This window comes from Ictidomys tridecemlineatus, chromosome 6 (assembly GCF_052094955.1).
Source record: "Ictidomys tridecemlineatus isolate mIctTri1 chromosome 6, mIctTri1.hap1, whole genome shotgun sequence".
Classification (NCBI taxonomy): domain Eukaryota; kingdom Metazoa; phylum Chordata; class Mammalia; order Rodentia; family Sciuridae; genus Ictidomys; species Ictidomys tridecemlineatus.
In genome coordinates this window covers 165,066,714-165,092,064 of record NC_135482.1, presented here as the reverse complement: position 1 = coordinate 165,092,064, position 25,351 = coordinate 165,066,714, and the positions used below count along the sequence as shown (strand labels likewise).

At 47.3% G+C, this 25,351-nt stretch overlaps 1 protein-coding gene across 4 annotated transcripts in view; it reads left to right on the top strand.

The window, feature by feature from the left end:
- The window catches only part of Atp7b (ATPase copper transporting beta), a 69,379-nt gene extending 48,794 nt beyond the window's left edge, over positions 1-20,585 (top strand). For 2 of the 4 annotated variants that reach the window (XM_005330217.5, XM_040281562.2), the window contains 14 exons: positions 285-518; positions 1,191-1,282; positions 5,147-5,274; positions 5,384-5,538; positions 5,725-5,859; positions 9,072-9,266; positions 11,111-11,293; positions 12,450-12,618; positions 13,926-14,069; positions 15,411-15,553; positions 16,788-16,991; positions 17,071-17,188; positions 17,746-17,848; positions 18,368-20,585. In XM_005330217.5, the coding sequence (XP_005330274.2) occupies positions 285-518; positions 1,191-1,282; positions 5,147-5,274; positions 5,384-5,538; positions 5,725-5,859; positions 9,072-9,266; positions 11,111-11,293; positions 12,450-12,618; positions 13,926-14,069; positions 15,411-15,553; positions 16,788-16,991; positions 17,071-17,188; positions 17,746-17,848; positions 18,368-18,641 (2,277 nt within the window). In that variant the 3' untranslated portion in view covers positions 18,642-20,585. Of the gene's footprint in view, positions 1-284; positions 519-1,190; positions 1,283-5,146; positions 5,275-5,383; positions 5,539-5,724; positions 5,860-9,071; positions 9,267-11,110; positions 11,294-12,449; positions 12,619-13,925; positions 14,070-15,410; positions 15,554-16,787; positions 16,992-17,070; positions 17,189-17,745; positions 17,849-18,367 lie in introns of those variants that run through there. The other 2 variants (XM_040281563.2, XR_013423412.1) reach the window with 2 other exon arrangements.
- The last annotated feature ends 4,766 nt before the right edge of the window (positions 20,586-25,351 follow it).

Here is a 25,351-nt window from a genome sequence, read left to right as displayed (position 1 = left end):
TGCAGATATACCACTTTCTCTCTAGAGATTGCTTAGCTCTGTCCACAGGATCAATGAACCATTTTTACCATTCTTCTGTGGATGGACATTTATAAAGTTTTCACACACTTTGATCATCCATTTCTGTAGCCTGAATCAAAAAGTGTATTTCAAAAATGTCAGTCACTGAGGACGAGGGATGTGCACGCACCACCTCGCATATTTGCCATCCTGAGGGGCTCCAGGCTCCGGCTGCGCAGAGAGCTCTTTGCTGGCTGTCAGCAGCCTTTGTTCTTGTCTTCCAGTTCCTCGGTGGGTGGTACTTCTACGTCCAGGCCTACAAATCTCTGCGACACAAGTCAGCCAACATGGATGTGCTCATCGTACTGGCCACCAGCATCGCCTATGCCTACTCCATCGTCATCCTGGTGGTCGCAATTGCTGAGAAGGCTGAGAAGAGCCCTGTGACCTTCTTTGACACGCCCCCCATGCTCTTTGTGTTCATTGCCCTAGGGCGGTGGCTGGAACACGTGGCAAAGGTAGATATGCGCAGCTTCTGGTTAAGGAAAGAATTAGTCCTTCAGTAACACAGATCTGTATCCATCTGAATGCAGGGTTGAGAATTGCTAATTATACACAGGAAAAGGCTGAAATCTGAAACCACCATATAATTAGGTGCTGCGGTCACTAATCTCCAAATTGGTTGCTACTTCTGAAATCCCAGCTAATCTGGTTAATTATTAAAACCTTTGTTCGGGCATATTGTGTAATGGAAAGAACACTGAACTTCAGGTCAGGGCCCACGTGGTCTCTGAGCGCCCGAGTAGACAGTTTATTAGTTAGAAATCCATACTTCCACTCTGAGGTCTTGTCATTTTTAACATCTTGCTTTGAACCTAGCAGTGTAATGGACCCTATAAAAAAGTGGGACTCAGTTCATGAAAGAAGTAAGTTGGAACTGAAAAGAAAACAGCCGCAGGGCAGACTGATATCGTTTTGAACCTGAAATGGAGTTCCTAGAACTACAGTCGTAGCATAAGTGTTGCGCACGTGTGGCTGCTTGAGCACTGCCCATCCCCCCTGGCCTGTGCGTGGTGTGCCCTCGTTAGGGGAGCCCCTTTCTGTGACTGCCTAGCGCACCAGCTTGTGAATGTCAGTCTAGGTTTGGGCAGTTAACATAGCTCTCATTTTACACTCTGGTTATTTCCTAGAGCAAAACCTCAGAAGCTCTTGCCAAACTCATGTCTCTCCAAGCCACAGAAGCCACAGTGGTGACCCTGGGCGAGGATAACTTAATCATCAGGTGAGTCAGGTTCACCAGTAGAGCTCTTGATCCATTTATGTCACCTGTATATTACACAGCCATCACCCATCGTGTGGTGGCCCTGCACAAGACCCTGGAGGGTGGGTAGGGACACTCTCAACCCATTATGTGAACAAGGCATTGAAGTAAAGAACCAGCAAGAGTTGGAGGGGGTGTTTGTGTCTTCGGTGGCAAAGGAGAGGCATAGACTATTTGTATTCCAGAAATTAGAAGAGGAAGGTTAAAGGTTGACAGGGATACTTCACAGACAACATGGAATATGAACTCTGTCTTCCTTGCAAGATCTGGAGGATTGAGATAAGCAGTGAGAGAAAGACTTCATCTTGTCAAAGAATGATATGGGAGTGGTATCTATCTTCCTTGTAAGGTTGCCTGATGTTAAAAATAATTATTGTCATCGTTGCTGGAAACTTCTATAAAATTGATTGTTTGCTATACACTATTCCAACCTCTTTATATTTAACCTAGCCCCATCCCTTGAGGAATAAAAGCAAACCTTATGATGAAGGGACTGTTATTACTCTTATTTTATAGATGAGAAACTGAGGTTCATAGAGGCTACACAGCTGGCCCAGGATTACACAGGAATTAAGTGATAAGGATTAGGACATAATCTAGGCTGTTCATAACATTTCCACATTTCAACTCTTAGAGTACTTAATAATATGGAAATGTTTACAAATTAAGGCATTTATTTATTTAGGTACCAGGGATTGAACCCAGGGGCGCTTAACCACTGAGCCACATCCCTAGCCCGTTTTTTATATTTTATTTGGAGACAAGGTCTTGCTAAGTTGCTTTGGACTTCACTAAGTTGCTGAGGCCAGCTTTGAACTCATGTTCCTCCTGCCTCAGCCTCCCGAGCTGTTGGGATTATAGGCGTGCGCCACCACGCCCAGCACAAATTAAGGCTTCTGTCTCCTTGGTTGGCCTCTTTTATATATTCTGGGCAGTGGTTGTTCTAGTCCTTCTTCACATTGCTGGGGCCCCTCCCTCCCCTTTAGCCTGTGATCTCACTTCTGATTGCTGAAGACACAGGCATTCCATAGATAGCCTGGCAGTTCCCTGCCTTTCACCCTGCAAACTGGCCTTCGCCATGGCACCCCATCTTAGTGGACAGACAGGGGACTCTCCTTCAGTCTCAGCTTAGGAGCTTCTTCCTGCCACTTTTCTTTGTGGTCTCTGGTATCTCCATCTTTGCTGATTCTTTCCATCTGGGATGACTCACTCCAGAGTCTTCCTTGTTAAGACAGACAAGCTCTGCACCCCTCTCCCCACTATGCACTTCCCACACATCCTCCTGTTGCCAAGGCCAGTGGCCACAGCTGTGTCCTGTGATGACTGACCACTGGGGACTCAGACAGGGCCTCTGTTGCTTGGCAGGCCTTTTGGGTTGGTGCAGAGCAGCCCTTGGTGAGCCTTTGGGGTGGAAGAGCTGATGAGAGAGACATCGTGGGGTGCAGGCTGACTGAAGCCCAGCAGTGCCAGTTTTGTTCTGGATACTGGCTTTTGGGGAAATGGGGGGTGGGGTTGCTTGGGATCAGACCCCAGGCCTTGTACACCCTAAGCTTACACTCAACCATGCCCCCAGCCCCGGATGCTGGCTTTTAATTATACATTATAATTATAATAATAACAGCTGAGATTTGGTTCCATACTATATACCAGATATGCTGTTCAGCACTAATTATCTAATTAACACAAATTAATCCCCGTGACCCTCCTATAAGGCAGGTACAGTCATTATCCCTATATTCACAAGGGAGAATCTAATCCCTATTTTCACAAGGGAGAATCTAAAGCTCAGTGAAGTGAAGTTAAGTTGCCCCGAGTCCAACAGCAGGCACATGGCAGAGCTGGGATCAGGCCCCCGGAGGCACAGAGCTACCTTACTGGCTACCATGCCACCCTGTCCCTCAGTTGAGGGGATTCTGTGGGATAAGCATTTGGTACTGCTGGGCTCCCACACGCTTGGCCACCTTGGTGGCTCTATGGTCTCACACACTTTGGTGTCTTTCTTTTCTCTTATAAATTAATGGCGTGAGAGTTTCTGAGGAGTAAAGTGTTCGGTGTGTGAACAAAGCCGGCCACAGCTCCATTTCTTGGGACTCACCTAGCCACCACCCAGCCTCTAGCCTCTTCTTGCAGTCTGAAGTGCTGCTGACGGCCCGGCCCCCACTGTCTTTGCCAGGAGGTGCGAGCCAGCTGAGATGCCGAAGGAGCATGGGCTATACTTGCCATAATTCAGTTCTTTTCTAAAGATGGTGATCCTGTGGGCCTGACTACTGCCATCACACTGGGGTGGTACTAGTTTTTAAGCTGGGAGTCAGAAGATCAGAGTTCATTCTGACTTTGCCCAGAATGGGCTACGTGCTATTAACACTGCTATTGCACAGTTCTGGGGAGGCCATGCCCATCCGCCCTCCTCACAGGTTGCTGCAGGCCCATGGTTGCACCCTAGTCTCCCAGGGCCATAGCTCCTCCCTCTGCCACTTGGATTGCAACAGTCCAGGCCTCTCCTGAGGAGCTGACCATGCTGTAACATGACGCATGGTGGGTGCCAGGTATTACAGTCCCCTCTGCCTCCTGCAGGGGCCTCCCACCTCTGGGACCCTCCTTAGAAGAGTGGGTCCTTGGTGCCTCCTGAAGACTACTGGAGTTTCTTTTTGGTTGGCTCCTTTCAACACGGCTTGGGCCTCTCCTTCCCTCCATCCCTGTGGCAGCTATGCCTGCCCTTCCTCTCTACCCCAGGTCTGTGTGATGGGGCATTTACACATATGACTCTCTGGACCTTCCCTTGCTGCCCTGCTCAGTCTCCTTTCTGGACCTTCTTCACTGTCTTTGACATCTTAACTGCGTTACAGATGGTCACTGGGAAAGATCACCTCCCCAAACCCCAGCTGTGTGGACCCCAGGACCCAGCTGCTGTGTGCAACTTTCCCCTGCACAGCTCACAAGGGCTCAAGCCCAGCCTACCATCCTTCCCTCCCCTCCTGATGCTTCCTTTCCTCTGGGGCCACCACACAGTCCCAGGGCAGAGTCTGGCTGCCTCTGTGGCCCCTTTCCTTCCTTCATCTGACATCTGGCCTCTTGGTTCTTGCTCCTCCATCTTCAGGGCTTTCATCCCTGGCCCCGCCATGGCCAGCACACTTGTCCAGGCAACCACAGACTCTTCCCCCAAAGTGCTGCAGCAGTCCCCTCATTAGCCACCTGCTTCTAGCTTTGCCTTCTTCAAAATATTTTTCCACATTCAAACCAGTGAGCTTTCTGAAGGCACAAGTCTGGTTGTATCGCTCCATGGTGGGAAGTCTTTTAGTGATTCCCCATGTCTTAGGGTGAAATCTGTGTTGCTCAGTGTGACAGCAACACCTGCTGCTCTTGAGCGCAGCCCCATCTGTTGCTCAGTATGAAGCAAGTGTAGTCATCCCTGGCTCCCTGTGGGGAACTGGTTCCAGGATCCCCTCAGATGTCAAAATCTGCCCATGTTCAAGCCCCTTCCTAAGTCAGTGGAGTTATATTTGCGTATCATGTGTTCTCTTTTATACTTTAAGTCCTCTCTAGACTACTCATGATCCTAATTCAGAGCGTAAATACTACGTAAATAATTGTTATACTGTACTGTTTGGGGAATAATGACAAGAAAAAAGTCTGTACCTGTTCACAAAGTTTTATTTCCCCTGAATATTTTTGATAAGAAGTTGGTTGAATCTGTGGGTACAGAACCCTGAGATGCAGAGGGCCAGCTGTATAAACTGACTGGTCCAGTGGTTGGTCTCGCATCTGACCAGGTGACAGACCAAGAAGGTGTGTGACTGTGTATGACCTGAGTGGCATCTGTTGCAGAGAGGAGCAAGTGCCCATGGAGCTGGTGCAGCGGGGTGATATCATCAAGGTTGTCCCCGGGGGAAAATTCCCAGTGGATGGGAAGGTCCTGGAAGGCAATACCATGGCTGACGAGTCCCTTATCACAGGTTAGGTGGCATGTTTCACGTTCCCTCGGGCGGGCGTCACAGTGTTTGCCAGCCACATGATGTGGAATGGGACTGAGGGAGTGATGGTTATTTCTTCTCCCACCTCTAGGAGAAGCCATGCCTGTCACTAAGAAACCTGGGAGCACTGTGATCGCCGGGTCTATCAATGCACATGGCTCTGTGCTCGTTAAAGCCACCCATGTGGGCAATGACACCACCTTAGCTCAAATTGTAAAATTGGTGGAAGAGGCTCAGATGTCAAAGGTAACGAAGAAACTTAAAACATGGCATAACGTTAGTTCGAGAGGCCCATAGAGTCAGTAAATTGAGAGGTGACTCATGAGTAAACAGAGGCTAAGAGGAGCTGGGTGTCTTAGTCCTTACAGTGCTCATGGTGTCTTGTGCCTTCCTAGGCTGCAGTTTCCCATGGTCTCCATGTTCTTTTCACAGGCTCCCATTCAGCAACTGGCTGACCGATTTAGTGGATATTTTGTCCCATTTATCATCATCATTTCAACCTTGACGTTGGTGGTATGGATTATAATCGGTTTTATCGATTTTGGTGTGGTTCAGAAATACTTTCCTGTAAGTTGAATGCTTTGGGCAGTATGGGTTGTTGCGTTTTAAACAATCACTGCCATTATTCCTAATCTTTCATGTCTTAGATTCACTGGGCTTTAATCATTTATTTATTTGCTTCCTTCACTTATTGACAGCAAAATCTAAATCAGGGTAGGAAAAAGTCAGCCACTGTACTGCTGTAGGTTTTTATTACAGAGGCAGTTTGTTTTCCACTCACAGATAGCACTTGGTTATGCTGCTTAAAGCATTACAGTATGCAGAATTGTTCAATTCTTAGTTTTGAGGTGTTAAGCCTTAAGATAGGTCACTTTGTAATTTTGATGGCATGATAATAGCATTGAATAGATTTCAAGAAAAATACATTTTTTGCCATCTACATCCATGGATACCATCTTTGGTCTCCCACTTTTTCAAGCTATGATATTTTCCTGTATTACTGAAAGGTTTTATATACCAACATGAGCAGAGCTTTTTAATAACAAATATTTATTTAACTTTGTATGTGAGGCAATAGAGTAAGCATTTTTAGTTTTAAAAATGTGGGTGAAAAAGGCTGCCTTAGGAAATATTGTTTTATTGAACTTTAAAAAAGCAATGTGAAAAATGCTATTCATTCCTCAAAACCTTTATCTGATTGAGAAACAAAACTACGTATATCATTGATTTTTCAGGGACATTTGGTAGCATCTGGACACATTTTTTGTTTTTGTGAATGAGGTAGATGCCACTTGGAGGTGGATGCTACTTACATCTGTGCACAAACCCAGAATGCTACTCAATATTGTGTAAGAGTAAGGACAGGCCCCTGCTACAAAGATATATATATATATATATATATATATCTCGTGACCCATAGAGCAGTATTGGCTAACTGCCCAGTAGGTGGAACAATGCTTTACCTTATCTCATACCTAACCAATCCAAAACTTATTTTACCTTAGAGATGAAGAGTAAGAAACTAAAAATATGGAATACATTTTTTTTTCTTTTTAACTTTCTGCCCATAATTGAAGGTATATCAGATATTCTTAGGGTACATGTCATTTTTCTAAAATGTCATTTTTCCCCTCAAATTCCCTATCTTAAATTTGAAAAAGTCCAAGTTAAATACTTTTTGACATCTAAGGAGACCTCAGTGATTTTAAGAGTAATCTGTGGATGTATTTCTAGAATTTGGCAGTGGCTGCTTACACACCTGATTGCCAAAAACTTCTGCTTTTTTTGGGGGAAAATACTCATTGGCATGTGGCTGTGGGAAGACTCAGTCTTAAACAAGTTGGAATATGTGGCTTTCTGCTGTTCCATGCTTTTCTATCTTACTTTGGCTTTTTTGTTGTTGTTTTTTTTTTTAATCTGCAAAATCAGGGAGGATGCTGGCAAATGAGGTACTGCATGTTCCTTTAAAATTCTCTCATCACTCTGCCGCACAAACATCACTGTAGGGAAGGGCTCATGCAAATCCCTAGAAGTTTACCCATGTCACCAGAATGCCAAGTGTTACTTTGACAAGAATTACTGGGTTTACAAAAAAAAAAAAAAAAAAAATCACATCATGTGTCATGTATAGTAGTGCATGCTTGTAATTCTAGCAACTTGGGAGGCTGAGGCAGGAGGCAAGTTCAAGGCCAGACTGGGCAATCTAGCAAGACCCCCAGCAACTTAGAGCCTGTCTCAAAATACAAAATAGAATGGGCTGGGGATGTATCTCAGTGGTTAAACACCCCTGGATTCAATCCCCAGTACAGAAGGAAAGAGAGAGAGAGAGAGAGGGAGAGAGAGAGAGAGAGAGAGAGAGAGAGAGAGAGAGAAAATTTGCATCATCTTTATCTCTTTAAAAATCACATCATAACTTAGTGCGAATCTCTACCTAAATACAACCATTGCTGTAAAAATGAAATGCCCCTCATAATTACCTTATTTTAGAATCCTATCTTTTAAAATCAAAGAATAAAGTATAGATGGAAGGTAAAGAGATTGTGGTCTGTATCCTTGATGTAGAAAATGTGTTTTTCACTGTAATTAAGGGAATGTATTATCTCTTTGTTATACTCCATAGCTACCAGGCATTTTGAAAAAATAAATCAAGATAATTCAAGATCTCAGGGTATAAACGATAATGGCAGTTTGTATCAACACATCTGCAAAATAGACCCATATTTATTTGTTTGGGGTTTACAAAGAAACCACTAGATGAGACATCCCCAATCGCATTTAGAGTCAAGAAATCCCATTTGGCTCCACATTCCATACCTCTAGGTGACTGTTTTTTGCCCTTGGGTGAACATTTTTCCAGTATTATTGAAAAAGGCTATGCCCACTATAGGAGGAATTTTTCCATGAATAAAACTGCAGCACTTGTCTTTTTGTACTCACTTTTAAAATTCTGCTGTTACTGGTATCTTTCCATGTCAGTAGATGTAGGTATTTATCATCATTCCAACAATTGCCTGGTACCCCATTATGCCCACAATCTAATCAGCTAATCTCCTATTCATTGTTTCCAGGCTTTTTTTTTTTTCTTTTGCCATTACAAAAACAAAACCAGGCACAGTGATAAATATACTTATATCTTTTCCCATTTGTATGATTATCCTCTTAGAATCGATTCTTTGGAGACCAATCATTTTTAAAGTTTTCATAATAATAATGATAAAAATTATAACAATGTAAGAGTCATAACTTCTTACATGCCTCTCCTGTGCCCATTATTGTATTATGTGTATGTATGCATTGTGCTTATATGTACACTGCCTTATTCAGTCCTTAAAACAACCTGTGAGCTGAATAGGATCTTCTCCAATGTGAGTGGAAACTGAGGCAGCAGAGAGGCAAAGTTAGCATTAGAGCCAGGTCCACCCCCGCAGCCCCCATTGCCCTCCATCACCTGAATGTATCCTAACCTGCTAGTCCCATCTCATACTCCTGGGATGTGAGGTCCTGCCACCCCACGTGAACTATGTGGTCTGTATCCCAAGTCTGCACTCTGTCCCCGTCATGGAATCTTCTGTGACTCTCTGCTGCTGTACTGCCTCTCCAAGGAAGCCTCTGGAATCGAGTCAGGAGCTGGGATGTGGAGCAGTGAGAACTCTCACTGAGCAGCACAGAATGTGTTTGTTTCCTAAACCAGCTCCGCCACCCCACTGAGACACTCGTTTGTGACAAGAATCCCAGGAGATTCCTTGCTGGCTCTCAGCTACTGTCTCTTTCCTCTTCAGAACCCCAGCAAGCACATCTCCCAGACGGAGGTGATCATCCGGTTTGCCTTCCAGACGTCCATCACTGTGCTGTGCATTGCCTGCCCCTGCTCCCTGGGACTGGCCACGCCCACGGCGGTCATGGTGGGCACCGGGGTGGCCGCACAGCACGGCATCCTCATCAAGGGAGGCAAGCCTCTGGAGATGGCGCACAAGGTAGGTCCTCGCCAGCCTCTTCCCTCGGCTGGCATTTTTTTTTTTTAATCCTAATGAAAATGGTGTCTATTTGCTATTTTATATAAGAGAAAAAACTGAGAGCAACCTGAGGGCCACAATGCCAATTAAATAGGGTAGGAAGCCACACTGGCTAGGTGCAACAGCAGCGAGGCAGCAACAGCTAAATGCTTTCATGTCCTGAGTTTCATTGATTTCATGTCCTCAGCAGCTCTTGGTGGTAGGTACTTATTCCCATTTTACAGATGAGAAAACTGCAGCAGGAGGCGGTTAGGCAACTTGTCTCTGCAGCTATCAAGTGACAGAGCCAGGATTATCTGTGAGCCATCATGCTACAGAAGAAAATTACCGGCTCATATCATGGGATTAGTGGCAGAGACCTGTGACATGGGGTTGGAACAGTGAGCAACAGTGTGAACGAAGAGTCTTCTGTGTCCCACATGCCAGGCCCTGACCTTTCACACTTTCATTTATCTATCTGGTGTTTGCTGAGCATTTTTACAGTGTGGGGGCCCATGCTGGGTTCTGGGGATGGTCATGGTTCCCAGCTTCCAGGAGCTTGCAGTGTAGTGGGGAAGACAGATGCCAAATGCTGAGTATCACGCAACTGCCAGTGCCTTGGGGACACTCAGGGATAAGGCAGGTGAAGGTGGCTGGCAGAGGTGCATCTGAGACCTGATAGTTGAGCAAGAGACAACAGAGGGCGGGGAGAATGTTCCAGCAGTGAGCACCCTGGTGGAAAGGTCCTGGGGAAGCCGTGCTCCTTAAGATCAGGGACTGAAATTTTCCTCACCATTGTATCCCCGGCATCTGGCCCGGAACCTGGCATATTAAAAGCCTTCAGAGTTTAATTGTTGAATAAATAAGTGATCAGCTAAAAGAAAGTCAGAGAAAGAAAGAATATGAATGTGTGTGTATGGATGAGGCTGTCGAGGGAGAGACCAGATCAGAGAGGCCTGGAAGATTTGAATTCTGAACTTTAGGGGTAGGACACACCTCTGTGGGCAACTAGGTTACACCTTGGAAAGGATGTTCTGCCTGCAGAGCACAGGATGGACTTGGAGGCAGGGATCTTTGGAGATCAGCTGCTAGTGTTGAAGGAAGAGCTGTCGCTCAGCAATGGAATTCAGACGCAGAGTGTTGCCTGCTGGCCAGGGAAGGCTGTGTCTTGGGGCACTGTCTGAGCAGAGCATCCTGCTACCTTGAATAGGGTGTGGGAAAGCATCAGTCCAGTGTCTGATCTCTGAGAAATGAGGGCTCAGGCTCTTGCCATGGAAGGGTGCCCCAGAGTGACAGTTGCAGACTACACCCAGACACATAAGGACTGGGGCAAAGCTACCATTGATGGCATGGGATGGGTTTATGGCTGGCTCTATAGTTACCAGTTATTTTGGCCACATAACTATCTCTTCCTGTCTGGAACTCGGAGCCTGAGGACTTTATTCTAGGCAGGCTCTTGCACTTTGGTGGCAGAAGAAAACAGTGGCTGGGCTTGATGGATAATAGGGTACAGAGGACCCTCCCAGACCAGACTCCTGAGGTGACACAAGAAAAAGTTCTGGAGACTGTGCCACACCATCTCTTGCATGGCCAGGGAGTGTCCAGCTTTATCTGGTCAAGGCTCAGCCACAGTGGGGATGTTCTGAGCAGGCAGGTGGAAATCAGTTTGTTTGCAGTTGTTGAGCTCAAGGGTTGCCCACAGACAGTCAGGTTAAGAAGTTACCTGCCTAGGGAAAGTGGATAAAGCTCTGTCTGGAGACAGTATGGACTGTAAAAGCCCCTCCTATCCACCTTGCGTCACTGAGATGTGGGGTTTTTTTTGGCAGATCAAGACCGTGATGTTTGATAAAACTGGTACCATTACCTATGGGGTCCCCAGAGTCATGCGGTTCCTGCTGCTCACAGACGTGGCTACACTTCCCCTTAGGAAGGTTCTGGCTGTGGTGGGCACTGCAGAGGCCAGCAGCGAGCACCCCTTGGGTGTGGCAGTCACCAAATACTGTAAAGAGGTATGTAGAGCCCAGCCTGGCTGCACCCCTCCTCCAGGTCCCATCCTCCTCCTTAACCACAAGCCGCCCTCCCTGCTGCCCTGGAAGGGGCCTTTGCCTGGGGTAGGTGGGCTCACGGTCAGCCCCTCACAGCCTCAGATCACCACAGAAGCAGTTCTACGACACAGTGGTCAGCTGAGCATCTGCTTGGCACTGGGCTCAGAACAAAACCCATGAGGAAGTGCCCTCTGCCCACCGAGAGCCCGAATCTGGGGTGGGAGAGGATGGTAGGCTGGCCTAGAACGCTGGCCTCCAGGAGGCTTGGTGAGGGGACATGCAGCACAGTAGGGTGTTGCAGGGAGGGCGGGAGCAGAGGGGCCAGCAGAGGGGAGCCACGGCCCTGAGGATTCTTGACACACTTCACAGAGAGGCATTGCACTCCTCCTCTCCTCAGGGAAAGTCCTGTTTTGTTTTCTGTTTTTAGTTGAACACGGAGGCAGTAGAATGTGCCAAAGGTTGTGTTGACAGTTTTTAAATGGCCTGAGCCAATACTGTTTTCAGAAACATAGACATGTGGTGCAGATGGCTTCAGAAAAGGCTGCCCGCTCTTCCTGGACAGAGCATCTTCTGGAAGCTCCTGTTATGCTCTGTCTTTTGTAGGGGTCACCACACCACCATTCGCCTCCACCCTCTGCGGCCGGGGGAGGACGTTGCCCTCAGCTGTCCTTCACCTACTGGTCTGCTCATTCCTCCCCTGCCAGCTCACGATCTCCTCTCCAGGGTCCAGCCATGGGAACTTCCTTTTCGATAGCCTCACAATAGCTTTGCTCCCCACTCTTACTTACTGCATTGTTCTCATTAAGTTATTTGCAACATACAAGAACTTTTCTTTACTTGGAGGTGTCGATGCTAGTTGCCTTCCCTCCTTCTGGTCTGCAGACTCTGCACCGTGGCGAGGCATCTGCCCAGGCAGGGGTTAGGCTGTTTAACATGGTTCAGTTCAGTAACCGTGTTAAGCTGTCAGATGAGAGAAAAGTGATTGCTGAGCTAAGAGTCAGTTTCCTGACCTTTGCTTTCAATTCTACTTCCCATCCCTCCTACCTCATTCTGCCTTCTCCCTTGCCTCTGTCCTGCCCTCCCTGTGTTCTGGTCCCCCACTCCCACACTACCTTCACAGGAACTTGGGACAGAGACCTTGGGATACTGCATGGACTTCCAGGCGGTGCCAGGCTGTGGAATCGGCTGCAAAGTCAGCAATGTGGAGGGCATCCTAGCCCACAGTGAGCACCCCCAGAGCCAGTGGGCTGGACACCCAAAGGAAGTTGGCAGCCTTCCTATGGGAAAAGGTATCCTGGCCATTGTCTCTTCTGCTGGATCTGCCCATAGCTGGTCCCACTAAGTCAAAATGTGGAGGTGGGTCAAACCACAGGGATCCCTGTGCCCAGCCTGCCTGCCAGGATTTCCCTGCCATGGAGACGGGTGGCTTATAGCTGGGTACCCTATACCTGAAGGCCTGCAACCAATCTCTCTCTCTCTCTCTCTCTCTCTCTCTCTCTCTCTCTCTCTCTCTCTCTCTCTCTCTCTCTCTCTCTCTCAGAATATTTTTTTAGTTGTTGATGGACCTTTATTTTATTTTTATGTGGTGCTGAGAATCGAACCCAGTACCTCCCACATGCAAGTGCTCTACTAGTGAGCCACAAACCCAGCCCTGCAATCTCTCTCTTGCATGCTTTGTTGCATCTAAATTTTGATGCATGTGGTAGGCTAAAATAGTATTGACTTAGATTCATAGAGGATTGCTTTGCTAATCTAGTATTTTGAGTCTCCTCTTTCTTGGTCCAGATAGATCTTGCTTCTCAGATGAGACCTACTTTTGTTCTTCCTGTTTCCTGCCCATATAGGTGAACTGTGATGGGCTATGTAGTATTTACAGAGCTGATGGAAAGTCAGGGAAGTGATAGAAATGATCTGCCCAAGCCAAGAATGGATGCTGCTTAGAGTGGCTGCTGGCTGTCCCTGTCTCAGGACAACTTGCCAACTGGCACCTTAAGAGTATAGATAACACCCAAACCCCCCAAATCCATGTCTTGTTTTTTTTCCTACATGTGTTGACAGTGTAATCTTGGTTTAGATGTTTGAAGTCCTGGGGTGACCTTTTCATTAAAGCATCAAGAGAGGGCCAGAGCAATGGTACCTTACTTAGCACACACTGTTAGAGGTGACAGTGAAGGAACCGCTTGGCTGGGGGATAGTTTTTAAACAATCATGGAAACACTTAGCTGATGATTTGTTGATTCCCCGTGGGTCATCCAAACCAAACAGTAATGAATGTGGTCAGCACGTGCCTTGTTCTGGAAAATACCCAACTGCCTCTCATCTCTGCAGAAAAATAACCAACAGATTCCTCTAAAGGCAGCTGAGGGCATTCCATGAGGTTCACCTTCACAGCATTTCCACACATACAGCTCCTTCTGCCAATGCGCCGTGGTAATGCATCCCCCCATGGCCTCCACACTAGGTGTACTCTTCCCCTGGTCCTTTACAGATGGTGGGACACCTACCAAGTTGGTTTTTAGGATGGTTCAACAGCTGTTCTGCTGTTCTAGCTCATGGTAAAGCTAGACTGCAGGAATAACCAGTCTCTCTTACACAGATGCGGCCCCCCAGACCTTCTCGGTGCTGATCGGAAACCGCGAATGGATGAGGCGCAATGGCTTAACCATCTCCAGCGACGTTAGTGATGCTATGACAGATCATGAGATGAAGGGACAGACCGCCATCCTGGTGGCCATTGACGGTATCGCTTTCCCAGAGCCTTCCTTCCACTCCCTCGAGAATGCAGTCCAGGCAAAACGAGGCCTCCCCCTTCCAACCTTCCTTTCTTTTCTTTCTTTTTTTTTCGTTTCTTTTGTCTCCCTCTTTCCCTTTTTCTTCTTATCTTTCTCTTTCTTTTTTTTCTTGTTTTCCTCCCTCTTCCCTGTTTTCTTTTTCTTTCTTTCTTTTAAATAAGTATTTCCCCCCTGTTTTCAGTTGGGTTTTCTTCTTCCTTTCTAGTCCTGTAGCCCTTTCTCTCTCACTATCTCCACCTTGACTTGGAGCCAGCTCTCCTCTTGCGTCTTCCTTCTTGCTCATGAATTTTAAACTATTCGCCATTATCTTTGCTTCTGTCCAAGTTGGCAGTGCAGAGTCACCCCTCTGTCCCATCACTGCGACAGCACAGAAATCCACTGCCCCAAAGGTCTGCATCCTGCAGATGCTTTAAATGCTCCATGCACTACAGCTCTCCACACCTGTTGATGTGCACAGAGCTTCTGGTGGCTCCGTGTGCCATAGCACTCAGATTATACCCTGGCCACATGCTTCGAGGAGATCAGAATCTACACTTTGTTTGTTTAGTTTCTGCGAATAATAGTAAAACTGCATGCAAATAAATAACTTAGGATACTACATTCTGAAAACTCCAGCCAAGTATGTTTTTCTCCCTTGTTCTCTTTTTTCCTCATAAACCCTCAGTCCCCTCAGCTCCTCAAGCCAGAATGGGCACAAGTAAGGAGCCAGCTCTGCCATACACTCTGTTCCCATTCTCTCTACCCATTCTCTTCTCAGCCCAGAACTCTCCTGCTTCTTGTGTGTCTAAAGATTCACCCTCCCAACCAAAAAAAAAAAAAAATTCTGAGAAATGATTTCTGTAGGAAAAAACAAAAAGGAAGGACTGATCTACTAGTTTGGATGTCTATCACTTTAAGTAACAATTGTGACATTTGCTATATTTCTTTTGTTTTAATTGCAAACATGTTTTGAGTTCTTATAATGGGACAGGTACTTTGTAAACCAATAATTCATGTACCTTGTGGAAAATCTGGACAATTCAGAGAGCTGTAAAGAAACAAATGAAATCACTGATAGTCCTGTCCCTCAGGGAGTCACCATGAACATCTTGATATCCCTTCCAGACTTTAATTGTACATGATTTAAAACAAAAAGAAAACAGAACCCAATTCATATTATGTACACAGTTTGGAGTTTTGTTTATTGTGTGTAGTATTATATGATGAGACCCATAGCCCGTCCTGATGTCCTGCTTGCATGAGGGCCATCAAGTCCCCCCCCTGTGGCTGATCACGGTGGTCTGCTCCAGGTGTGCTCTGTGGGATGATCGCCATCGCTGATGCTGTCAAGCCAGAGGCTGCCCTGGCTGTGCACACACTGAAAAGCATGGGTATAGATGTGGTTCTGATCACAGGGGACAACCGGAAGACAGCCAGAGCCATTGCCACCCAGGTACGGCTGGAGGCCAGAGACATCTTTCTCCTTTAAAACTGTAAACTGTGTTAAGTTCACAGAAGCAGGGGAAAAAATAAGCACCAGTACCTACGTTCTCAGTTTTGCTTCTGCTCTTTCCTGCTCTGTGCATCCCTGGAGAAGTGATCCCAATGTTCTCTAACCATTTCCCAAATAGTCATGGTCTCAGGGGGTACAAAAGAAATGCTCTAACCTTTATGTTTGGGGCATGTTCTGTTGGCTCAGCTCATGAGTGTGTTCCCAGATGAATGACTTAGTCCTGGGCAGTGCTCCAGGGGCCCTTGATTCTGCATTGGGGCCATGAGGGCAACAACTGTTGGAGGACTGATCCCTACACAGCCTGACTCTAGGGTGAATGCCGGGAAATTGTATCCCCACTCCATCCCCCACTCTCCTGACTTGTTTCTGATGGTGCGTGGCCTTCCTTACTAATGGTGGCCTTGATGAGTATCTGCCCTCTTTTCCTGGTTAAAAACACTCACTTAGGAAGCACCGTGAGGGTGATGGACAGGCACCGCGCCAGGCACTGCGGCTACAAAGAGACACGAAAGGCTCATGGTCCTACAGGGAGGATGGACCCTGACACTGTGGCTGAGTGCTCAAGGGTCCAGTAGAAGTGGGCAGGGACCCCATGAGAGTCACCAAAGAGCAGCTTATCCCCATCCTCACAGACTGGGGGTGGCTCCCCAGAGGAGGGGTTGCTTCTGTCAGATGAAGAAACTGCAGGGGGTGGTGTTGAGAGGAAAACTGAACTTCTCAGGACAGAGCAGACAGCCTGCCCATAGGGACGCAGAGTGGCGCCATGATCTGTAGCCGAACAGTAGCTGAATGGTGCATTCTTGAGGGTGGTGTTGGCTACAGACCAGCAGGTAGTGGCCAGACCCAGGAGGACTGTGGAAGGCAGATTCCTGAGAGGTTAGACTGTATCCAGGGAAGTGGGTGGGATCGATGGGACTGAAGCAAAGAGAGGAACATGACCAATATTTGCTGCTCTGATAAACAGTTTGGAAAGTGTGCAGGCATCCAAGCCCATGACGAGCAAACCAGTAGGGACCTGAACCAGGAATAGGAGCAGAGGGTCTATTTGTCCTGTGACCTTGAGTCTTCAAAAGTTGTTTGATTGGCATGAATGACTGGACCTGGGGGCTGAGGGGAGGGGATCAGGGTGACTAGAGGTTTTGTTAGCATTGGGTATCAATTTCCTTTCCTTTAGGTTGGTATCAACAAAGTTTTTGCAGAGGTGCTACCTTCTCACAAGGTGGCCAAGGTCCAGGAGCTGCAGAACGAAGGGAAGAAAGTTGCCATGGTGGGAGATGGGGTGAATGACTCCCCCGCCTTGGCTCAGGCCGACGTGGGCATAGCCATTGGGAGTGGCACGGATGTGGCCATCGAGGCAGCTGATGTCGTCCTCATCAGAGTAAGCTTGGCTACGTCCAGGTTGCTGGGGTGGTGAGGTGGAGGGAGGGCCCGGTACTCAGCACCATCCTCCTTTACAGAATGACTTGCTGGATGTGGTGGCCAGCATTCACCTCTCCAAGAGGACTGTCCGGCGGATCCGGGTCAATCTGGTGCTGGCATTGATTTACAACATGGTTGGGATACCCATCGCAGCAGGTAGGTAGGCACGGTGTTCACCTGCCCTGACAACTTCAGCCCCTCCAGCAGCCAGAAGGGTCCTCTGCCGGGTTTCTGCAGAGCTCAGTGAGTTTCCCCCTTGCTGGCTGGCTGGCTGGATGCATGTAGAAAAGTTGGTATTGGCTGCTGCCTTAGGTGTCTCTAAAGACAAATGAGAATAACTGCCCAGAGGACCCCGAAGCTCCTTTTCTGGTCTTCTGTAAAGAGCTGGTCAAGATGCTCGGCTATCTATTTACCGTGACCATGTTTTCTGAACCATCTATTACGACCTATAGTCAAATATCAGCCTGCTCCTCCCCATCGCTGCGGTTCCCACTCCCCATATCAGGTGATGTCACTTGTGCATGGCTCTAGAAAGGGCAGGAGGAAGAGACCAGGTCCTCTCACATCCTACTGCCCAGTGTTCTACTGCCCACCTCAGAGGCCGGTGGGCACAGGGTCTTCGGAGCACCCCAAGGATGGTGCTGCACAGGGCGGCCAAGGGTGGGGTCCTGCCTCCCCTGGCTGCGGGGTGAGTGCCGCCTTTTCCTCGGCAGGCGTCTTCATGCCCGTTGGCATTGTGCTGCAACCCTGGATGGGCTCGGCGGCCATGGCGGCCTCCTCAGTGTCTGTGGTGCTCTCTTCTCTGCAGCTCAAGTGGTGAGTCCTGGGCCAGGAGCACTTGCTGGAGAGTCTTAGGAGGCCCTTGCCCCTGTGCGCTCACAGCAGGTTGGGGTGCTGGCATGCTTCCTGGGTGACAGTGGGCAGCCTGAGCAGGATTGGGTAGTGATTTGTCAGCACCATGAGCAAGTCATTTACCTCTCCCCAGTTGTCACGTACTCTTCTCCTCACAGGCTGTTTCTGTGGGTCTCAAGCAGGCTGAAATCCCTGGTGGTGTTATTCGTCCTTGTTAAAAAGGAGTTTATTTATTTATTCATGCATTTACTTAACTGAAGTTATTAGCAAAATCTACCTGTTGGTATTTGCATAGAAAGTTTCTAAATCAGTTGAACTTTTTTTGAACATAGGCATTCAGTATCCTTTTTCTTTTAAAACCCGTGAGGTTTTGATACCATGTGTTATTGAAAGACTTGAATGAGAGCCTTCGCCAGGCTTCAAAAAGAAAAGCAGAACTTATGTGCAGAGTGGTGCATATGCTCTTGGATTCTTACTTTCCAGCTACAGGAAACCCGACCTGGAGAGGTACGAGGCTCAGGCCCATGGCCGCATGAAGCCTCTGAGCGCGTCCCAAGTCAGCGTGCATGTCGGCATGGATGACCGGAGACGGGACTCCCCCAGGGCCACACCATGGGACCAGGTCAGCTATGTCAGCCAGGTGTCTCTGTCCTCTCTGACGTCCGACAGGCTGTCTCGGCACAGCGCCGCAGTGGACAATGGTGGGGACAAGTGGTCTCTGCTCCTGAATGACAGGGATGAGGAACAATACATCTGAAGGCTCCAGGTGGGCAGATCGAGGGCTGGCCAGGGCCCAGTTCCCCCCAAGGAGATTCACATCTACTCTCTGCAGTTCACTGGAGCAGGTACAGTCCCAGCAGGCTGCAGCAGCTTGAGCAAAACTCACTCACACCTTGAGGACTCCCATTCCCTGGATGTTCCCATCAGCCCTTCCTGCAGCCCACGGCCTGGCCCAGGTGCAACTTGGATTAGACTCCCTGCCTGGTCCTCCTGGTGCAGGCCAAGCAGCCTGGACTCACCATGCTGGCATTGTGGGAACTTTGCTGGGACTCCAGAGAGGAGAGAAGTCAGTGTTTCTCGCACGCCTCTGCTGGGAGTATTCGGGGTGCCTGCTTGTGAAATGAGGAACAAAATCATCAGGACCAGAAAGCTAGCTGGACCTCTCCAGGGAACGCCAATAAAACTCGCAGCTGGCCTCTTTGATGATGTCCAGGTGCCTGTGCATCTGAGCCCGTGATTTACCTCCAATGTGCCTACTGTTTCCTGTTAGCACCATCTCTCCCTTTTCTGCCCTCATGTGTGCTTGGCATCCTTGACACTGGGGATGTGCCTGTCCATCATCTGGGGCAGGACTGACGCCCACATCCAGCCAATCTGGTAGTCCACACCCCAGCCCAGGAGCTGGCCATATCCCTCATCATGCTCTGTAGAGCCGCTTCTTGCTAAGAGCCGCTTCTGCAGAGTCGTGCATGGTGCTACTGACCTGGAGTCCAGTTCAGCTTCCTGTGGGGCCCAGGTGCTGATGACCCAGGTGTCCTGATGTCCCTGCCTCAGGTTCTGGTGCTTGAAACAGCGGCCCTGTGGGAGGTATATGTGTGCAGGAACCTCCCTGTCACTTCACAGGGTCTAATAGAGCATTCAGGTCACTAGTGTCCCTGTGTTATGAAGCACCTGTCCCCCAATGAAAGGAGAGCACAGTTTTCCAGGAGTCTTCTGCACACAGAGTGGGCGCTAGAGGGAGAGCAGCCTCAGCTCCCCAGGGGAAAGTCTGCTTTTACCTGTCAGTGGTACTTTGTGATTGTGTGACATCAGAGGGGCAGGGATGAGCCCAGGTGTAGGCTCTGAAGTCAGTGGTGATTGACAGGACACCTGGAGCAGCAGCCTGGCAGAATTAGACTATCCAAGGTGAAAGCCTGGTCTCATACAAAATAATCTTAGTTATTTATTGAGTATCACTTATTTACCAGGAGCAGTGCTGGTACATTTTGTAGGTTATCTCTAACCCCCTCAACAACAAAGTAGCAAGTTAGTTATTTTTTCACATTTTGCAGGCAAAGAAACAGGTTCAGAGAGGCTAAATATTTTGCCAAGGCTCACACAGCCAATATATACACAATGTCTTTGACTTTGAAGTCTTCTCTAATTCTTCTGCCACCTTAAATGTCAGTTTATTTGATAAGAACAAAGTAGAAAAAGGTCCTTGCTCCTGGAAAAGCAAATCTTCCAGGTTATGTATTATTTACATCAACTTCAAATGCAGTTGGTCACAAGGTCATCCCACCTTCACTTTGGATGGTTATTTTCAATTTTTGCATATAATGTAGTCTTGTTGGATTTTATCTCCTAAAATCCACGTTTGGGTTTTGTTGTGCTCTCACTGTTTGCAGTCTTTCTCCCCTTCTCTGCTAACCCCTTCCATGATCCCTCCCCATCGTATCCTCCTTTTATTCTTGCTTGGGGAATATTTCTTATTTTGAAACTAGGCTAATCATTTTCTAAAGAATCTAATTGTATTGAATTTTAAAACTGCTAGGACTGTAAGCATTATTCATATTTAGACATGAAAATATTTATATAATTGTACAGAAAATAACCTTTTAGATGTTCAAAGTGTCAGGAACTTTTTTGGTCAGGTAACAGTGCCTACTTAAAAAACTTTACATGCCATATGAGAATAAAGTTTCATTTTGTTCATCCAAAACTCTTCCTGTGGCTGGCTGTGTGCGTGGGAAACCAGTTGGGCTGGGGTGATCAGGCTGGGGTGATCTGACTCAGGTTAGAACATCAGCCAGGCGCTGACTTAGCCTGCTACCCCGTGATGGACAGAGAAGGAAGGATTTTAATAGCTGGGGACATGAGGGTGGCCAATGCCCTGTTGATCTGCCCTCCCTTGCTCTAGTCTGAGCCTTCTCCTTCTGGCTGAAGGCCATTGGCCTCAGTGATGTGTGGGGAGAGCTTCAAGAGGTGGCCCCTGCTAGAGTCACAGCCTCAGGAGGTGATGCACCTCTAGTGATGCACCTCCAGTCCCTTCATGTGGACTTCGCTGCTTTAGGACCGTTGCCAGCAAAAGGCCATTTCCAAGCACACTGTACTCAGGAGGGATTCATTTAGGTCTCTTGGTCCTGAAGGAGTAGGGTGGGAGTGTTTAGAAAAATCTGGACCAGGGGGTTCTGCTGAGAAAGCTCTGTGGGCATCTGGGGATGGCAGGTTGCCCGAAGGGAGTTAGGCCTATAGGGAGCTGATAATATGTCATGCAAACCAAGACTCTTCAGAGTATAAGGATACACTGTTAATAATTATGCAGGACAACTGTCCTAAACTGGGACACGTGGTCACTTTCCTTAGAAGGGAAGTGGACATTGTGAAATCACCATCAACATGAAGAGTTTGTTTTAGAACTTCGCCCTAATGTAGGTCCCAGTGATGTGACAATGACATAATCCTTAAACACAACTCTAAGCAGCTCCTCAGTGTCCCCCTCCCTAGGCCAGTATTCCTCTGTTGAGTCCTTGAGGTGATTAACTTGTGGTCCCGTGTACTGGTGCACCGAGTGCCCTCCAGGACACCAACTTCATGCCACATGTGCTGGATGGCAGGTATGGAAGTTTCACATAGAATATGTGTCCCGCTGTGGAAAAGGGACGTTGATCTCATCTTGGGAAGGGCTTCTTTAGCAGACAGACCCTTTCTAAAACTTGAACAAACTTCCCTGATAAAAATCCCTTGGGTTGGGCTGGTGTTATGGCTCAGTGGTAGAGCACTTGCCTAGCATGTGTGAGGCACGAGGTTCAAACCCCAGCACCCCACATAAAAATAAACAAACAAAATAAAGGCATTTTGAAAAAAAAAAAAAAAAAATCCCTTGGGTGCCAGGATAAATCACAGCATCTGTCCGTTCCTGATAAATTTTCAGTCTTAGTGAAAAATTGTGGTGTGATTACCATTTTAATGAATTATAATTCCAGTTGTTTCTTTTCAATGGCATCTGGAAATTGGCATGTCAGAAAATAGATCCCCAAATTACTCGTTTGCTTAGGAACTGAGATTAATAAAAGAGACCTTCATTTTAAGAAAGTCAATCAAACATATAGTCTCATTAGAAAAAGATTACTTAAATTACAGAGGGGTTTTTATGGCTTTAAACAATTCATGTCAGGCTACTGGGGACCTAGCTCAGTGGTAGAGCACCTGCTTGGCATGTGAATGGCCCCGGGTCCAATTCCAGTACCACACATGCACATTTCATTTGACAATTTCCCTAAAAGAGTCCATAAAATTCTTGAGTTAGAAAACTTTGGGGTACAACCTTCTCTTAGTTGGTTGCACCTTTCTTTGGAGCTCATATGTGAAGAAATGCGGTAAGCAGCCAGCCCAATTCTGTTTCCCTTTTCGGCTTACCTGGCTGGTGGGAGAGCTGATTTGTATTGGAAGGAATTGTGGGGTTGGCGGGGAAGAAGCTGCTCTGCTTTCTACATTTTCACACAGGCCTTGGGCAGGGCCTAAGCCATGGTCGGTGCTCATTCCAAGGGAGATGTCTCCTTGTCTGCCCTTTCCTTTGTGTGAAGACAATGACAACAGCTGAAATTACAGAAGAGAATGTGGAACTGTTAAGTAATGCCAGGAAATCCCAGTCTCCTTTATTCTACTTAAAAAAAAAAATGGATAAACAGATGTAAAACCATCCAAGGGCTAAAATGAAAACAAGAATTGATGGGAAATTTAACATTTTTTTTCCTCTCTGAAATGTAAATGGCTATTCTATCTTAATATAAATGGAACAGGTTGGGACTGTGTGACTCAATGATAGAGAGCTTTCCTAGCATGAGCGGGGGCCCTGGGTTACAGCCCCAGCACCACAAAAACAACACACATACACACATGCACACACACGTGCAAACAAAAAGCATATAACTGCTTATGATGAAAATGTAAATATGTTGAATAAACATAGAAGCTAGAAAAGTCACCATAATAACCCACGTTGGCCTCAGAAGGGAGAAGCTCATAGATGTGATTTTGTGCAGGATAGGGGGTCCTTTGTCCTTTGTGGGTGGACCAAATCAGGACAGCCAAAGCAAAGCCTTCCCGCCTCTTAACCAAGTTCCCGCCATCTGAGCACAGAGACTTTGCAAGGTTCCCAGGATGGACCTGCTGTTAGCTGATCAAGGTCCCTGGTAGGTCAGGCAATGAACAGATACCTCCAGGCTACTGTGTGCTGACTGTGTGACAGTTTCCATCTCATTTTGTGCCTCCAGTTCTCATGATGGTCTTAAAAGCTATTTCTGTCACTTCCTATTTCCAACCTCAGGGTCACTGAGCTGGCTGTTCAGAAGACAGCCCCACTTGGCTCTGGCCCTAAAACCCAACATCCATTGTGCACCCTGCAGGAAGAGCCTGCCTGCTCCCAAAGGTGAATGTGAATGCCCTCCTGTAGGACAAGAGAGATGTCCTATGGCAGGACAGTGTGGTTTATCTCTAGAGCCACCAGGTGTCTCTCTGACCAAAACAACCTCCCAGTCTGTAGCGAGAGTGCACATTCTCTTTATCATTTTTTTATGCATCTGGAAATCCAAATAAATGTCATCATAAAGAAAACATGGAAATAGGGAAGAATGTAAGGCTAGAGTTGTGCCCTGGCACCTGGGGCCTCCAAGCTACATTTAACACCTGTACTTGCAGCTGGGGCTTCAGAGCCTCCTCACAACTTGTACGTAGCTTTGCAGGGTACACACAGTCACCATACTTCTCTATCATATTATATATTCGTGTAAATTTGGATACTTTATTTTGGCTTGAGCATTAAAAAAGAAAGAAAATGTTTTAAAAGGGCTCAGGCACCTGCAATCCCAGTGGCTCAGGAGGCTGATGCAGGAGGATTTTGAGTTTAAAGCCAGCCTCAGTAACTTAGTGAGGACTGAAGTAACTCAGCAAGACCCTGCTTCTAAATAAAATATAACACAGGACTGGGATGTGGCTTAGTGGCCAAAGACCTCTGGGTTCAATCCCCAGTACCAAAATAAATGAATAAAATAAAGGGCTCAAACATTGTTGGTGGCTCCAAACTTCCAAGTCCTCAAATTCTTGTGTTTGCTTTGGGTGCATAAGGCCCCATCCCAACTCCCCAGACAGAAACAGATCTGTTACCCTGGTGGCCAGAAGATAGATCCTTACCATGGTTCTCAGGGACAAATGTCCCTGGGAAGGTTTACTTGCTCTGGACCTTTTTCCCATCTGTTCCATGAGAACTACCCACTCTACTCTCCCAAGATGTAAAATACGAGCCAGGTGTAGAGGCACACACCTGTAATCCCAGCAACTCAGGAGGTTCCCCAGTAGCCCTCCCACCACGCAAATGGTAGAAAGGTCAGTGCCTAGGAACCCACCAACTACAGGATGGCAGATGGTCACAGGTGATCTCAGCAGGCCACGAACCACAAATGTGTTGTCCTGCCCTTTTGGATGGATCATCCTCCTTGTTGCAATTTTAAAAATAACCAAGTGTGATCTAGCATCTCTGCTTCTCATCCATAGATACAGGGATAACAGTAGTTCCCATTGCACAGGGTTGCTGTGTGGTGCGGTAGAGTCATCGGGGTAAAGCACTAGGAATGCTGCCTAGTGCATCCTGAATGCTCAACAGATGCCAGCTGCTGTTTTCATGAGCAATGGAGTCTGTATTCTAGGAAAATAAAACAACTCAGCCTCTCTGCCCTGAGCAGGTAAAAGCAGTCTGTATGTTGCATGGCTACCCTGGAGGAAGTGCCTATTGACTGACTGTGTGTGTGCACGCGCGTGTGTGTGTGTGTGCGCTACCAGGGATGGAAGCCATGGCCTTGCACATGGTAGAGCTACCCCATCAACCTGAAGCTCTGCTTTTAAGGCCGAGCGAGCTATTAATTTAAGTTTGCTTAAAATTGAACAAACCAACCATGAGCGTATGCCAGGCCAGACCCCTGCTTATTCCTCTTGGTTCCTGGTGGTCCTGGCATGTTATCTCCGGGATGGCACGTCCCATGTTCAAGGAAGGACCTTTCAACAGCTATGTGGTGGATGTTATAAGCACTAGCCCTGGAGTTGGGCAGACCTGAGTTCAAACCCTGGCTCAACCCATCTGAAGAAGTTGCTGCCTTTCTGAGCTTCCAAATCAGTGTAAAACTTCTGCCTCCTTTGTGGTGAAGGTTAAATGATATTACGTATGTACAATGCCTAGCATAGTGCCTGACGCATGGTAGACCCTCCTAAAAGGCAGTCAGTCATTGCTAGAACGACACTGATTTGGTGTCCTCAGGAAGAGGATCAGAGAGGATCTGAATTGTCCTGGGATGGGATGTGGACTTTTGGAAAATATTGATTGATTGAACAGGGCCAGTTTGCTCAATGGAAATTGAGCAGAAAGTATAAGGGATGGGAGTGAACACCAAATGCCACAAAAGCAAAGTAACATTTTTAACATGACATTCCAGTCTG